General features: G+C 31.8%; 10 protein-coding genes across 10 annotated transcripts, besides 2 other annotated features; 5 read left to right on the top strand and 5 right to left on the bottom strand.

The window, feature by feature from the left end:
- Positions 1–8021: part of a mobile genetic element that runs on past the window's edge.
- On the bottom strand, positions 1303–1566 carry TVAGG3_0496510 (uncharacterized protein; the record flags this gene model as incomplete). Its single annotated transcript, XM_001313883.1, has 1 exon — positions 1303–1566. The coding sequence occupies one exon, from the start codon at positions 1564–1566 to the stop codon at positions 1303–1305; it is 264 nt and encodes an 87-aa protein (XP_001313885.1).
- TVAGG3_0496520 (integrase core domain containing protein family) lies at positions 1586–3127 on the bottom strand (the record flags this gene model as incomplete). The annotated part of the gene is made up of 1 exon (XM_051236401.1): positions 1586–3127. The coding sequence occupies one exon, from the start codon at positions 3125–3127 to the stop codon at positions 1586–1588; it is 1542 nt and encodes a 513-aa protein (XP_051094225.1).
- Positions 3821–5694, bottom strand: TVAGG3_0496530 (DNA/RNA polymerases family; the record flags this gene model as incomplete). The annotated part of the gene is made up of 1 exon (XM_051236402.1): positions 3821–5694. A coding segment is annotated over one exon (1874 nt), but the record flags the coding sequence as incomplete, so codon positions are not given.
- TVAGG3_0496540 (uncharacterized protein) lies at positions 6105–6783 on the bottom strand (the record flags this gene model as incomplete). The annotated part of the gene is made up of 1 exon (XM_051236403.1): positions 6105–6783. A coding segment is annotated over one exon (679 nt), but the record flags the coding sequence as incomplete, so codon positions are not given.
- A 120-nt stretch (positions 8022–8141) lies between the features above and the next one.
- Positions 8142–9667, top strand: TVAGG3_0496560 (intraciliary transport; the record flags this gene model as incomplete). Its single annotated transcript, XM_001313884.1, has 1 exon — positions 8382–9503. One exon carries the CDS (start codon positions 8382–8384, stop codon positions 9501–9503), a length of 1122 nt encoding a protein of 373 aa, XP_001313886.1.
- A 110-nt stretch (positions 9668–9777) lies between these two features.
- TVAGG3_0496570 (uncharacterized protein) lies at positions 9778–11242 on the top strand (the record flags this gene model as incomplete). The annotated part of the gene is made up of 1 exon (XM_001313885.1): positions 9806–11179. One exon carries the CDS (start codon positions 9806–9808, stop codon positions 11177–11179), a length of 1374 nt encoding a protein of 457 aa, XP_001313887.1.
- Positions 11243–12078: 836 nt separating this feature from the next.
- TVAGG3_0496580 (phage tail repeat-like family) lies at positions 12079–12897 on the top strand (the record flags this gene model as incomplete). The annotated part of the gene is made up of 1 exon (XM_051236404.1): positions 12079–12897. One exon carries the CDS (start codon positions 12079–12081, stop codon positions 12895–12897), a length of 819 nt encoding a protein of 272 aa, XP_051094228.1.
- Positions 12898–13036: 139 nt separating this feature from the next.
- On the top strand, positions 13037–13399 carry TVAGG3_0496590 (uncharacterized protein; the record flags this gene model as incomplete). The annotated part of the gene is made up of 1 exon (XM_001330007.1): positions 13037–13399. The coding sequence occupies one exon, from the start codon at positions 13037–13039 to the stop codon at positions 13397–13399; it is 363 nt and encodes a 120-aa protein (XP_001330042.1).
- Positions 13400–13417: 18 nt separating this feature from the next.
- TVAGG3_0496600 (serine threonine-protein phosphatase family) lies at positions 13418–13660 on the top strand (the record flags this gene model as incomplete). The annotated part of the gene is made up of 1 exon (XM_001330008.1): positions 13418–13660. The coding sequence occupies one exon, from the start codon at positions 13418–13420 to the stop codon at positions 13658–13660; it is 243 nt and encodes an 80-aa protein (XP_001330043.1).
- A 2-nt stretch (positions 13661–13662) lies between these two features.
- Positions 13663–14511, bottom strand: TVAGG3_0496610 (uncharacterized protein; the record flags this gene model as incomplete). Its single annotated transcript, XM_001330009.2, has 1 exon — positions 13663–14511. One exon carries the CDS (start codon positions 14509–14511, stop codon positions 13663–13665), a length of 849 nt encoding a protein of 282 aa, XP_001330044.2.
- A 210-nt stretch (positions 14512–14721) lies between these two features.
- Positions 14722–16417: part of a mobile genetic element that runs on past the window's edge.

The raw sequence follows: 16417 nt of genomic DNA on the forward strand, positions 1-16417 counted from the left end.
AATTAAAGTTACTGACAAGACAACAACTTGAAAAGTTGCTGAAACCAAAACAGAATGAAAAATGAGAAAATGAGAAAATGAGAAAGAAAAAAATTTAAATTATGCAATTTTATTTTTATCATAAATGACCAAATTAATTAAGCCAACTATTTCTAAATTAATGTTACCAATGAAATCATTTCATGGAGTACTTATCCCAGGTTCTTCACAATTAGCCGGGGCAAGTGTTGTGACTCAAGGTGGAACATTAGCGAATCCATTCAAATTATTAACTAAAGATGAACTTAATAAAATGATGATAAAATAACTGATAACAAAATTTTATTTCACTACTACCATAAAAACAGGTGAAAAAACAGGTGATATCTCACCTAGCCGCTTTGCGGCTCTGACCCTTTGGGTCTCTTCACCTAAATTATATTTTAGGTCAAAGCTTCCACGAGAGAAAAGATTCCTCATTCGCTAAGGATTCCAAAAATGAAAAAATCATTGATTTCGGCTGAGAAAAAACAGCAAAACCCTTCTTCCACGGGAACAAAGAAATAAAGAAGAAATAAAGAAGAAATAAAGTAAATTTTTTATTTATTCCCGTGGAAGATAGAGCACTTTTATGATACTTTTTATTCACGACAAACAAGACAAATAAAGAAAATAAGAAAATACGGCGCTGTCGCGGTTCGAACCACAGACCTTGACCCCTCCATAACACCACCTTAGACCACTGTGCTACGTAGCCTGTCGACATAAGATTTTATAAATTGCATATTTGACGTAAATTTATTTCCCAGTTATTCAATAATTATTTATTTTTGAAGAACTAAAGGTGCTACCATGTTACCATGTGCTACCAGGTAATTCAACTTCTCTGAAAAAATGTGACAACATGACATTTTGACAACAACATGGGTTATTCAATAATTAATTATTTTTGAAGAACTAAAGGTGCTACCATGTTACCATGTGCTACCAGGTAATTCAACTTCTCTGAAAAAATGTGACAACATGACATTTTGACAACAACATGGGTTATTCAATAATTAATTATTTTTGAAGAACCTAAAAACCATGAGACTTTGTCTCCGGACTCTTTGAGTCACTTAACGATAAAATAAGTGATAACAAATTTTTATTTTTATCATAAATGAATACCCCACAAGCTCAAAATTTACCACGAATCATAACAAGGGAGGAAATGATAAAAATGATGCAAGAACATGTTAAAAATAACAAACCACTAAAATTGAGAAAATGTGGTTATGCAGTAATGATGGAAAGAGAGATGTTGTCGAAGAGGAATAAAAATTAAATTTGGATTGAGTTTAAAAATTCATCTTTATTAAATTCATCTCTTCCAATCAATTTATTTATTCTATTAAATTCTTTTATTTTTGCTTCACTCAGTTTAAGGATTGAACGGTAAGTTTCTAATTTTTCGATTATTTCTTTATCGTTTTCAGCCCCACCACATTGTGGCTTCTTTTTGTAATAACATATTTTTGATTTAATTCTGTTTAGTTTCTTTTTATATTCATCGTCTGGACTCTTGGCTGCTTTGTTGTCACTCATTTCTTACGAAATAAAAAAATTAAATATTATTTAAATATAATGGAGTAATAAAATAAATCGGAATTTCTATTAATTTATCGCCAACTTCAACTAATGCATTACCGTTAATATATCTAACAAATTCAGCTATTGTGTCAAATCTTCGTCTTCTTTTTGTCATTAATTTATCAGTTTTTCCATAATCGAGATGAATCAAAACTTTATCCCCTTGTTTAAAATTCATGAGCCCCGAATTAATTTGTTCACGTTTAACATCATTCAACCTTTCCATTTGCTTTCTAATATATTCCCATTCTTTTGAAATATCATTTTTCATTTCCACTGGTTTCATGTTTATAGTTCTATGCCATGTATTATTGTAATAATATACTAGCTGTTGTATGATGGAGTCATGATTTCCATCCCAGTATATCTGACCGTTAACCCCTAACACATCTCTAAGAGTTCTCATTACCGCATCAACTATTTTATTATGAAACGTATATGAAGAAGATGAGAAGTAAAAATTAATTTGTGGGAAATAATGAGCCATAGCTGCCTGAAATCCTTTATCACCATCACTCCTTATATTATCTACTCTTTCATGATCTAGTAAGTATTGAATAGCTCTTCTTGTTTCCTGTTCTGTTTTCCCTTTCACTGGAATGCAATATAAATATCTAGTGTTAATGTTAATGATGAATAAATAAGTAATGTTTCCTTTTGAATATTCCAGATGATCGATTTCGTATGAATATGGATATGGTGCAAATGAAGGGCGACTGAATTTTTTCTTTAACGGTTGAATTTTCGGGTCAATTGGTTTATTTAATATCTTGAAATCCTTTTTAAAATCTTTTTGCTTCTTTAATGTTTGAAATGGATATAATAAAGTGAATGATGAAGGATTAACTGAAGGAGGAGGTACTGTCGTTGGAGGTACTGTCGTTGGAGGTACTGTCGATGGAGGTTTTGGTGTTGTAAGTGGTTTAATTTTATCTGCTTTGATTTTGGATGATGAAGTTTTGGATTTGACACCCACTTTCATTAATTCTGGATGTATTCTGTTCATTTGTTTTAAATATGCTGTATATAAAGGTTTGATATACTTTCCCGCTTCGAGTTTATGTTGAAGGATGATTTCCAAAAGTTGATCTTCATTTAAAAGTCGGGCTGAATATGGTTTAACTAATGAATCATAAATTAAAGCTTGTGCATCATTTATGGTCTGAAGGACCTGGGCGTTTTGTACCTTTTGTGGCTCGGGATTATATAAATTATATAATTCATCAATATCTTTTTTTGTTAATACTTTATTTTTGAAATCTTTCAACTGTTTAAGTTGTGATTTAGTTTTTCCCTTTGTATATTCATTATTTTTAATTTTGTCTTTAATTTTAGAAATTATTTTATCATGATATTTCAAAATTTCATTTTTATAATACGAATAATAATAATCCATATCATCACCCGTTATATTTTTATTATGTTTTTGGAGATATGCTTTTAAATCATAATAATCAAGAAAATTTTGATTAAATACTAAATCATCAATTAAAATTTTTAAATCTGTGTTATCCATTTATATAAAAATAAAATAAATGTTTTAAGGGTGCCCACCTCTTTGAATCATAGTATCAAAACCATCATTTACATATTGAATCACATCATTAACGGTTCCTTTTGTCTCTTCTGTGGCATTTTATTAAAAATAAAATAAATGTATTAAATAAATGGCATACAACATCCATTTTCACAACATACAGCCTTAGTGTGTGCTCCTGTTAATGCAGTCTTACCGATTGTTAAGCGAGTCATTGACCCGTTTTTAAGTTGTAAATTAATATTCTGACCATCGAAAATAACTTTATCATTTATTATATCCAAATAATTTTTAGGTGTTAATTGTTTATTTTGCCTTAAACTAACACCTTTCATTTTTTGTGCAATCTTTTTGAAGGAGTCTTCACCTATCACTCCGTTGAATGAAGTATAACATTTAGGACATAAAGCAACCATGTTATCACCTTGTTTCTCAATTGCTAAACCCAATAATTTTTTCTCATGTGCTTTTTCTTCAACTTTATTATTTAATTTAGGTTTAAATTTCTCATCAAAACAGAAGAAATCAAATGGTGCGAATTTGAAAATGTTTTTATCATAAAATTTTTTATCGGTAACAATCACCTGAAATGCTTGAGTGTTAGGAAGATTTGGATCGCCAGCGATTGCCCAATAAGATGAATCAGTATCACCTTCAATGAAATGAAAACGATTAACATCCAAGCATTTATACATAAAATCATAAATGAAAACCAAATACCAGTATTTTGCGTTATCTAAAGTAAAAAATGCCTCTTGTAAACATGTATCACATCTATAAAATCTATCTTTGAGCATCACTTGATACGTATCCTCTCCTATTTCTCTTATGTTTTTAAACTTATTTGACATACATGCAACGCGTGCCTTCTGTGTATTCATTATTTTAGTCTTTGCATAATTTTGTGTATTCATTGCATCGTAACCATATGATCCATTAAGCGAAATCTTGCAAAATAAACTTTTTCCTTTATTTCCTTCTAATTCAGCCTTTTGTCTTTCGTTCATAAATTCGTTCGCAAATTCATTAAAACAAGTGTTTTTAGTAAATGTTAAAATTGATTGAATGTCATCAATGATAAAATTAAATCTATCTATTAGATACCATAGATAATAAGAAGAAAATGGTTGATATTGGTTGTGTGTTGATGCTAACTGAGTTAATTTTCTCTGTTTCTGGTCAACTGGTAGATTGTTTGATTTCATGTAATTATACATAAAACTACCAATTGTTTTTTCATCTGTGATAATATCTAAGTTTCTTATTATCGGTAAAAAGTTTATGTAATCATTAATGTATTTTTCATCAATGTGACCCTTTACTTCAGCCACGAATAAAGTATTTTTCTTTCTAATAATTCCCAGTGCTTTTGCTTTCTTTGTTGCTGTATCACAAATGATAACTCCATTCAATCTTCCCGGCATATACATTTTATGGTCAGTATATTGAATGAAATCATGAGGATTAGATGAAAATGATGAAGGATATAATGAATTAAAGTCAACACCAACGAAATGAGTCATGATGTTGGTGGTGTCCTCATTTGATACAGTTTTAGTTTCTGGATTATATGAAAGTTTATTAATGTGCGTGATTCCTTTAAGATTTACTCTATGTTGAACATTTGATAACCCACCAGTAATTCCATTACGGAGGATGTGATAAGCTTCAACTGAATCTAAAGTCATTGGTAAATTATTTTTTAATGCGTAATTTCTTAAATTGATTCTTAAACGTTGATCATCTTCATCTTTGTTTGATTTCACAACATTGCAATAACAACACATTAACTGACAATTTTCTTTAGTATGTGGTTTTTCATTATCTATTCTATCTAATGTTGGTTTATTAGCATATGTAAACGCTTTACCACACATTTTACATTTAGATGAAAGGATTAAATCGTGATAGTATTGAAAATCATCCATTGAAACATTATTTTTAGTATCCCTTTCTGCTTTTTCATCTTGTTTCTTATATGCTTCAATTTTATATTTCCAATACTTTTTCGTTAATTCAAAACTTGATTCTATCTCTTCCTCAGGATATTTTTCATTAGGATTAAAGTCTTTATATGCTAAAGCGTAACGAATCATTGAAGCATTCGATGATAAAGAAAGATTATGAAGCATATCAATTTTATAAACAAATGTTTCTTCAATAATTTTATCGATTGGGTCAATCATAATTTCAACATCTTTATTGCAATAATGAATAAAATATTCTAATCTATTCTTAAAATTTTTAGCATCATTGAGATATATTTGATAATCACTATCTGATATAGTTTCTTGGGTTAATGCTGAATAAAATGAATCTTTCGTGAATGGTTCCACTTTATATAATTCTTCTTCGTAATTCTCCCATGTGATAAATTGATAAGGGAAAAAGGATTTAACACGTGTTTTATTGTTTCCGAAATCTTGAGTGAATTGGTCCAATGTTCCACCCGCTATATAATTTCTGATGTCAATAAATCTCAATTCATATGGAATGTTTGTTTTCTTTACAATGACTTGCTTAAATTGTGAAGAAGAACCCAGCATTGATTTTATTTTCCATTTTGCAGTGTTTAAATCACGAAGAATTAAATTTAAATCAAACTTTCCCGAATTAAAACCTATGATATTCACTTTATTGAATTCCTCATCTAGAAGTTCTTTAAATGCTTCCTTCTGTTTCTCATTTAATGTCGTTTGCGGCTTCAATAATTCTTCATATTGTTCAATATTTGATTTAGCAACTAATGAACAGGTTGAAAATAAAAACTCAATCCAATCAGAGATGAACGAATCACTCGAAGTTAAGCAAAAATTCCTCGTAAATGTTTTATCACGGTCTACGACCTCGCCGCTTCGGTCTGAAAGACCTTCAGGACTCAAAGAGTCCGTTTGCGGCTTTATTTTGACAGTTGATGATACCATAAATGGTTTTAAGTAAGCGTTCAAAGTTGCACATTCAGAAAGTTGAAGTTCTTCTTTAGTCTCTAATGTTTCGAAGTCAAAAGTAATATAATATCTTGTTGGTTTATAATATTCCTGCAAATTATGTGCTAATAGCCATTGATATATCTTCTGTTTCGTGATATGTGGTGCATATGGTTGTTGTGTGTTTTGCAATTGAACGTCTTGAATTAATCTTCCATTATTTTCTTTACATTTCTCACAATGTTTTAAAAATCTTCTTTGGTTTTTCCTTTCTGGATCATCACGGATAGAATATACTTCTTCTTTGCAATATGGACAAACTTTATAGCCGGTGAGTGCTTCAACGTCTGTTATTCTGTCAGCGTGAAGTTTTCCACATGGACTCTGTGTTAATAAAATATTTACTGTTTCAAATTCTGGATCTATCATTATTGATTCCACTAATGGAAAGTCTACCTTGTTAATGTCTACGTCTTCTGGTTGAGGGTCACAATAATAAAAATCAATATTAACGTTTAACATTCTTGCTAACCTCTCACTTTCTGATGAAATGTCAAACCCTTCATATGCATCTATTGCTTCATTTAAATAGCTTCTACGAGTTTTAGGATTAACACCATCAGGAATGTTATAGAAGCGTTTAAATAACCTTCTACCTTCTGCTCTAATTTGATTATCATTCATTTTAGCTGTTCCATTTTTGTTCATTTATGTAAGAATAAAAATTAAAAAAATAAATAAAAATAAAGTTTATTTTTTAAAGCCCATAAAATGAATTAAGAACACATAAATTTTTATCATCCGCGACGTGACGAATACATTTTAATTTACTCAAGAATGCGTACCCTGATACATTAAATCTAATTCCTGTCTTATTTAATTTCACAACTTTGAAAAGGAATGTATGAATAGCTATAAAATGATGAGATGATGTTTTATGGGTTGCTTCCATTTTTTCTGAAATAAATGAATAAATATAATGTTTATAAGTTTTCATATCTTTTATGTTCTTAATAACGAATGGTATAGACCTTTCAACTTCATCTTCCTTCGGTGCTGTTCTTTCATATGAAACATTATTGGTATCTTCAATAATGAAACCACAATCGCATAAAATTTTATATGTACCAATTGTTTCTTTTGATATTTTATCTAATAAATCAAAAACTTTATCAACACCTGTGCATTTATTTAAATAATAATTTGTGTAAATATCATGGTCTTCTTTCTTAATCGTATTTGTTGCATATGTCACATTTTTCAGTGCTTTTTTGAATTTTCAGAATCAAGGAGGAGGTGAAAGTAAATACAGGGTATTCTTCATTATCAATAAATTGTAACTTATGTTTATGAATAAATTTTGTGCCTTCTTCTGAAAGTGTTTCGTCTATTTCACCATCTAATAAATTTTGTGTTGATTCTGAGACATAATTTTTATATCTTTCTTCATGAGATTTCTGAACTTCTGATTCTGAAGCTGGGATATTCATTAAACCCTCTACTTCATTTTCATTATATTTTTCAACTTCTCTTAATTCCTTAATTTTTCATCTATTTCATCTCTTATTTTTTTCAGTCTTTCAATTTCATCATATTCATCATCTTTAATTCGTTCTTCATAATATTCAGGGAAAACATCAGGTTCTTTAGGTTTTTCTTTTTCAGATGTAGGATATAAGAAATTTAAAACATCATCTTTATTCATTTTTCCATCATAATCAAATCATTTAAAACTCGCAAATTTTTGACAATTTCTTAAATAATATTTATTAACTTCATAACTCGCCTCCTCTAATATATCCTTTATTTCCTCGTTTGTGAATCCCAATTTTTTAACGTCGTTAGTTTTGACGCTCATTTCATACAAAATAAAAAATAAATTATTCAAAAATGTAAGACATGAATTTTTAAAGTTTATTTTTTTATTTTTTTTATTTTTTTTATTTTATTATGTATGGGTTTAGTGAAAATTTCTTACGATTCTGAAAATTTTTAAATCTTGATTTATTCAAAAACGTAAGAATAAAAACCGTAAAAATCATACATTTTTTACTTCATATGTAAAAAAAAAATGATACAAAATCGCTCAAAAATGTATGAATTCTTACGTTTACAAAAAAAGTCACAAAACCCGCATCATATACTACTACATCAACGAATTTAACAACTTTATTGAAAATACCTTGTAATTTTAGAACACTAGCGCGTGCAATCCAAAGGTTATATGTATCTAAAGAAAGAACTTCAATAATAAATTTGTTATTTTGTACGTTTTCTTTTGTGAAAAAAAAAATTAATAAAAATAAATGCCAAAGGAAGGTCACAAAGGAGGCGATGAGTTTGTGCTTATGCGCCAAATTTACGACAACTTACAATACCTAAACTACGAGACAGATTTTGATCCCATCAAAAGAAAACTTCCTTATTTAACACCGATTTATTTTGCTGTCCAACAGAAAAGTCCCAAAGAACAGTTTGATTACTTTGCTGGACTTTGTGTTTGGATGATGCAAACTTTTAACGGCAGCCAAATCGAAACACCATCAGATTACGATCAACCAGCAACTGTTACAGACAACATTTTCAATAATCTTAACGGCCTTGGTATCAAAGTTTCTTTCCAGCCGGCCAAGCTTATTTCTGGCCACGGCTCTCATTGCTGCCTCATTCTTGATGCTTTATGCAGAATGTCCCTCAAGAAAAAGGGTTTCAGCCCATCATCATTCAGAGTTGTTAGCGGCCTCGGCGGAAAAGACGATGAAGTCGAAGTCCGTGGCGAGGACGATGAAGACGATATCGTTGATGATGTCGTAGACGTCCAAGAGGATGAAGACAAAGAAAACGATGCTATTATTACAGACTATGGAAATGACCCCCAATCGAAGGTTATCGATTCGTTAGAATTAAAAGCTGAAGCAGAACGCGTTGCACCACGCTTACAGATCCGTATTCCAGCAGAGAAGAGTGATTGGAGAACTCACTTCTCTCAAATGAATACACATCAAAAGACGATTACTGATATTATGACTCAGCTTAGCCCAATCCTTACAAAGGTTGGCGCTGATGTCACACAAGCTATTGATGCTATCGAAAACCGTGAAAAGATGCTTAACAATCGTTTCCAGACAAGCGTAGTTGATTATGCAGAGCGTGCAAAGCAGCTTGAAACTGTCGAAAAGAAATATCATGAACGCGTTACTACAGTCAACAATCTTAAGACAGCTTTGAATGATGTTATCGATAAGCTTAATAACACGAAGCAAAATCTCGACGAGAAACAGAAAGAAGTTTCTGATAACTCACCACTCATGAATATTAAGACTGCCTTAGCTAAATTAAAGGAGGATATCAAGCAGCTTGAACTTCGCTCAGCTATTCTCCAGCGTTCACTTTCTCAGGCTTGGTTAGAAGAAAAAGATGTACAGTAACACCATTTAAATTAAAGATATTTTGATTTTTAATTACGTTTTTTTACTATTCTTTTATACACTCTTAAGAATTTAATGAAATTATTTGAAATTTTGCTATAAATCAAAAAATGTATCTATAAAATTGTTTTCTATATGGTACATGTATCTTATATCGATATAAATCCTCCCGGTAACAATCAATAATGTTCATTACAACAATAAATTAAGGAAATCCTTTGCCAAAATGAAAATCATTTTGACTTATTGGTTTGTATATTAATAATGTAAGGAGGATTATAAAAAAATTCTCCAAAAAAAAAATGAGTAACTTTGCACCTTTTATTCAAGTCAACCTGGACTACTCTCTTTTGCAACAGGCGTTTGACAGTATTAACCAGAAGTTGAAAGAACATGACCAGAAATTCGAAGAAATGAACAAAATAATCATTTCAAAGACAGATAATTTTGATTTTTTACAATACAAGAATAACTCTGAGCAAGGTCTCGCCAAACTCAATAACGAAGAGCAACAGATGAGCGAGAAACACGAAAAACTTAATAATAATTTCGAAAATAAAATAACGGAAATTGAGCAATTACTTAAAAATATACAGAAAGAGACGATAGAGAATGTCAAAATGGAATTATCAGCGGAGGGCGCACTTCCTACAACTGGCGAAAGGCAAGGCTTTGGAAATCTTGAAGATATCGCCAAAAGACTCGAAATTGTAGAATCTAAACTGCAAGCTGCACAACGTGATACTCATACAACAGATAATACGGTCCAGCAAATCATAAATCAATTTGCACAATTAAATCAGCCACAAAATCTTCGTGGAAAGCAAGTTAAAGAGAATACCCCTATTGATTCCATCAAGAATACAATTTCTACAGTCAATAACAAGTTTGATCAATTGTTTAACTCTCTTCCAACTGGAAATTCTTCAGAATATTCTGCTCGTGACTTCGATGGAGCTTCAAATAATGAAAATGGAGAGTCTCAAAACGGGCCACAAAATACTGTGATCAATAATACAACTCTTCTTCCTCATGAAATTTCATATCCTTATGAAGTTGACTTTTCAGCTATGAGACCATCTCCATCAACAGTATACCATATTAATAATGATCCTGAACTTCCTCCACTTCATACATTCACTAATTTATCAGAACCCATTGAATATATTTACGAATTAATTCCATCTCTTCAAGCAATTTTAATTGGCCTCAGAGAAGGAATTTTAAACAATCAGAACTCTGTGGAGAATGGAGGTGGAGTAGTTACAAGGGATACTATTGATAATATGTATCAGAAACTCGCCAGTGCCATGAAAGAACTCGTTGCAGAAGTCGGCCAATTAAAGGAAGAAATCTCTAAAACAGCTTCAATTGATGATGTCAACGCTGCCTTGGCAAGCATTTCTGTGCAAGATCTCCCAGAGACGGCTGTTGGAGTTGTCCACTGCATGACGTGTGGTCGAGAAATGTCCCAAGTTGCAGGCGCACTTTCATATGTAGATGCGGTGAAAACTCTTGGAAGAGCTCCAACTTCTTACGCAACGAAATCGAAGGGAATAAGTGGACTAGGAATGCAATTTTCTGGAAGAAACACATTCGATTCTGCTATATGCGAAAGCCCACGATCTGTGAAATCATCAAGAGCTTCTTCAAATATCAAAGTTACCAGAAAATGAAATTTATTTCAAAAAAAATGTTTTTTGTTTTGTTATTTTTTGTTTTATTCTTGTATACTAAAGATGTATATATTTCTTACATAATTTGCTATCGCTTTCGCAGTTAATTTAAAACAAAATATAGTCAGGAGAAAAAGGTGTAAACCGGGCAAAAAGGTGTAAACCTTAAATCTTTAGGGCTAAAAGTAGGAAAGATATTGTCCCCATATGTGTGCGATCTGGGAGGTATGATTAGTTCAAAAAAATTGAAATAGATTTAATAATGAGATATTAGCTATTATATGACAACATATATAAATAATAACATAAATAGGTTCCTTATATTATGACAATTATAATTCTTTGAAGAAAATGGATATTTAGAATCTCAAATAATCTTGAATATTTCATCAAGTTGAGACTTAGTGATTTAAATGCTAGTCCATTACATTGTACTTCAATAGCATATAATATATGCTCGATCATTTTTATATGAATTAACTATCAAGCAGCTAGAATACATAAAAAACCATATCTAAAAAGGTGTAAACCATATTGAGAAAGCTAGTTTTTTTAGTATGATCATAACAATCGATTCCACATTAGAAAATAAAATTATTTTTTGCGTATCGATAATTGAATTGATTTTTTACCACAATAATATAAAATTCAATTTAAAATTTGAGCAACAGACTTCAATAAAGAATAATTTAAGCTTACATGATGTGTATCTATATTTCTTACAATATAAATGCTATAACTTCAATTTGAAATAACAAATTTGATTATTCCACAAATTTTTGAAAATACGATTATATTAAAAAAAAAAAGGTAGTGGGGCTTCCAGGCACTTCGTGCCCTCTAGCCCCAGTCACTTTTCTGTCACTTTTCAGGGAAAAAACATTTTTATTATATATAAAATGAATTTTACAAAACCACCGTTACCCTTCTTTGGAAATAAGAGTAGATGTAAAGATATTCTATTGAGAGAACTTAAGAAACTACCGAATGGTCTAACATTTGTAGATTTGTTCGGTGGAAGTTTCTATATATCCCATTTGTGCCATACCGTATTCCCAGACTCAAAGATTATATGCAATGACTTCGACAACTATATGAACCGTCTCAAACATATACCAGACACAAACAAAATATTGAGTGAGTTGAAAGAAAAGATACCTATAGGTAAGATGGAAAGTATACCATTAGATAAGAAAGATATTGTGAGAGAGGTTTTGAAAAAAGCAGAATATATTGACTGGGATAGTATATCTGCTAGACTATTATATAGTGGTTCTATAAGAGTTCATGACATTGAAACACTTATGTCAAAAGTTTTATATCTTAACTATACAAAGGTTTTCAAAGAGGACATAGAAAAATATACTGAGGGTATAGAGTTTGTGAGATGTCATTGGACAGAGTTGTATGAAAAATATAAAAACAAGGAAAATGTTTTCTTTATAGTAGACCCACCGTTCTATAACACATACGATTTTCAATACCAAGTAGACTGGACTTTGAGAGACTCTTTAGAAACTTTAGACGTTTTACATAACCATCCATGCTTTTACTTTACATCCGATAAAAGTGGTTTGGAAAGTGTCATGAGATGGTTAGAGGACATACATGACTATGATTTTAGATACGATAAGATAGAATATGAGAGAGGTCCTATAAACCGGAAAAAGTGTCATAACAAAGAAATTTTATTGGTAAGTAAATGTGGTTTGAAATAGGACTACTTGTTTTAGGTTTTTTCCATTGTGTCATTTACTTATTTGACGTGGCAGAAAGATATAGAGAATATGAAGATGAACCAATACCAGCAAATGTTCAGCATATGTACTCGTAAGAGATATTTTTATCTAATATTAAATGGACGCACAGAACTTAGCGAATGCACAGCAACCTGGACAACCAAACCCAGAGAATATTCCAAATGAAGTTAGAATACAAACTGCAATGGCAAACTATGGTCAAGTGCCAACAGATGTACAAATGCAAACTGCCATGTCAAATGACGCTGCGTTAGGCTTACCACCATGGTATGCAAATATGAGATGGAAAGAGTTTTATACAAACCCTGAAGTGGGATATAAACAACTCTATGCAGATGACGCGAACACAGGAGTTGACCCAGAATATGTTTTCTACCAGAGGAGAAATAGAATGTATGAGCTCCAGTTAAAAAATGCTATGGAACTCAGAAGGAAACGTAAGAGACTAGGCGGACATTAGATTTTTACATATAGTAAAATGGGTTTCTTCAGTAGTATTGGAAACTTCTTCAGAAGAGTTGGAAGAGGTATATGGAATGGAATAAAAACCGTAGGAAGAGGAATTTGGAACGGAGTCAAAAATATTGGCAAAAGAGTAGGTCAGTTCGTTGGTATTATACCTAAAGACCCTGAACCAGAAGAACAAGCTCCTGTTATACAACAGCCTGAACCTGCACCACAGTCTAGTTGGCAACCAAATCCAACACCTCAACCGTATTAAAATTATATTTTTACCGTTCGATAGTAGTTGTATATGAGACTAAGTTCTAAGTAAAACGCATGGTATAATGGAACTATTCTCTTTCTTCCATCTGTTGTAAACCATACTTGAAAGTCTGAAATACTTCCACTCGGTGGTTCATATAGCTTTGTAGGTTTTTCGTAAAAGTCATTTGCCAAGCATAAAAAAGAGTTTTGTGCACCAGAAAATGAAGCATGAACTATAATAGCATCTGAGTCGAAAACATTTTCATATGTTCCATTAGGGTTTTCGACTTCATAAAAGTCCGGGTGTACTGGATATGCTGCAGGCTGATTTAACATCCTCAAAAATCTATACCATGCCAAGTTGTTATATTTTGTAGAAATATAAACGTCTTCTCCAAGGTCTTCTATTCTATTGATTTTAACAGTTGCATTTTTCCTGTCATATAAAATATCGAGATGGTACTCTCCTTCGTCAATGTTGTACTGTTTTGCATATTCGAGATAGATATCGTTTATTTTTTCTTGAAAAGCTTGAAGAGTTGTTTCTAAGTTTACAAGCAAACTAACTTGTAAAAGTTTTCCCTGTTCAAATTTCTCATACGTACGTTTTTCTTTGTTATAGTATCGAATTTCAAAACCGACCGTAAATGGGAAACCATGTATGGCTTCTGAAATGAACTTCATTCTACGAAAGCCAATAGCTTTTGTGACGGATGGGTCTCTTAGCCATCTTAAGGGGTAGTCAAAACGATAGCCTTCATGCTTTACGGTCTCTGTCTCAAACTTTTGACCGACATTCGTAAAAAGTTCATCTAATGGTTTAGTTGTAGCAACTCTAGAAGTTTCTTTTTCTATTGGAAGCATATTTTATCTAGAATAAAAATGTCGAAAGAAACAGCGTCTATGAGAGAAATACAACACAACCGACAACTCATTGTACAAGCTCTAAATAAGAACACAACAAACTTTTCAAACTATTCTAAGATATCTGAGTCATTGAAAGAAGGAAACTTAAAACTGACATTAAACCCATTGACAGACGAGTTTCTGTTTCAAGACAGTAAGAACCATACTGTTTGTATAAATCCAACAAAAAGAACTTTAAACGAGAAACCTATAGATGAACTTCTTTTGAAAGCAGATGTTGACAACAAAGCTGACAAAGAGTATGTCATTGAAAAAGTTCAAGAAGAACATGACAGAGCAGATGCAACATATGCAACAAAAGAACATACTCATCCTGAACTAGCAGACAAAACATATGTTGACAATAAAATGTCAAGTGAAGTGACAAGAGCTGAAAACGAATATTCTAAAAAGACTCATACACATACCATTGCAAATATTACAAACTTACAAGAAACCTTAAACAGTAAAAGTGACGTTGGACATACACATACATCTTCTGAAATCACAGACTTAAACGTTAGCCTTGAAAAGAAAGCAGATAAGAACCATACACACGATTTCTTCGCAACTGTTGGTATAGAAAATATTGAAGGAACGGTTGAAGGAGCTGGTGGGGATGTATTAGATTGGAAACCTCCTAACTTTCCACAAGGTTTAACATCGGAAGAAGACATAACAACGATGAGATACATTAGATGTAGAAATGTCTATGTCATGGAGGATGAAAACAATGTTAAATTCACTGCTCAAGATTTATATGATAAAAAAGCTGACAAAACAGAGCTTCAAACATTAAAGATTGAAATACTTCAAACACTATATCCTATAGGTTCTATTTACACGTCAATGAACTCTACCAGACCAGAAGTAGTACTTGGTCTCGGAACTTGGACTCAAATAGTCGACAGGTTTTTGTATTGTGCAAACTCTTCAAAGGAAACAGGTGGAAGTAAAACGATTTCAGGTGAAAACTTACCTGCACACAGTCACTACATAGATTTAAGTACATCTCAAGCAGGTTGGCATAAGCATAGATTTTGGGATTGGTCAGCAATGAAAAAAGGTAAAGGATATGATGTTAAAGACAACGTTCAGTTTGCTATAAATTGTTTCTGGGGTAACACACAGGGAGAAGGAAACCATACACATCGCGTTTCAGGGTATACGCAAACAACGGGACAAAGTAAAGACTACATGCCACCTTACATGACAGTTTACGCATGGTATAGAAATGCTTAGTCGTCATTTTCAACTTCTTTAGCATATTCGTCAGGAGTTGTCTTATATTTGTTAGGAACTGTCTTTGAAAGTATACCACCTTGAACCTTAACAAGTTTGAAACGAGGTCTGACAATAGTAGTTTTATCTTCTGCTTGCAGTCTGTACATTTTGCCATGTTTGCCTAAAACTTCATAATATTCTCTTGTATACTTTCTTCTATTTTTACGAACACGAACGTGAGTACCTGTCGAGTTCCCATTGTTGTCATAGTCAATAGTATTTTCATATGGGTCGCGTTTAGGTATTTCTATTTTTACTTTGTCACCTTTCTTAAGTTTGAAGCCTGGCATTCTTTCTTGTTTGTCTCTTTTGACTAAGTTGTTAAATATATAGTCTTTCTCTAAGTCAGGGTTGTTTTTCATTTCTTCGGGGGAATGGTTTCCCAAACCTTTTTGTTTACGGCTATTGTAAATATTTAAAACTTGTCTCATCTTTGCCATGGAGAAATGTCTATATTTGTCGTCATATGACATTTCATTTGCTTCACCACCTTGTGGTTGGTTTAAGTCTCTTAAGATTTTTATACAACTGTCAATGACACCAAGAGCAGAATGGTTTTGGTCGACAATGAAATATTGGT

This window comes from Trichomonas vaginalis, chromosome II, assembly GCF_026262505.1.
Source record: "Trichomonas vaginalis G3 chromosome II, whole genome shotgun sequence".
Lineage (NCBI taxonomy): Eukaryota > Parabasalia > Trichomonadida > Trichomonadidae > Trichomonas > Trichomonas vaginalis.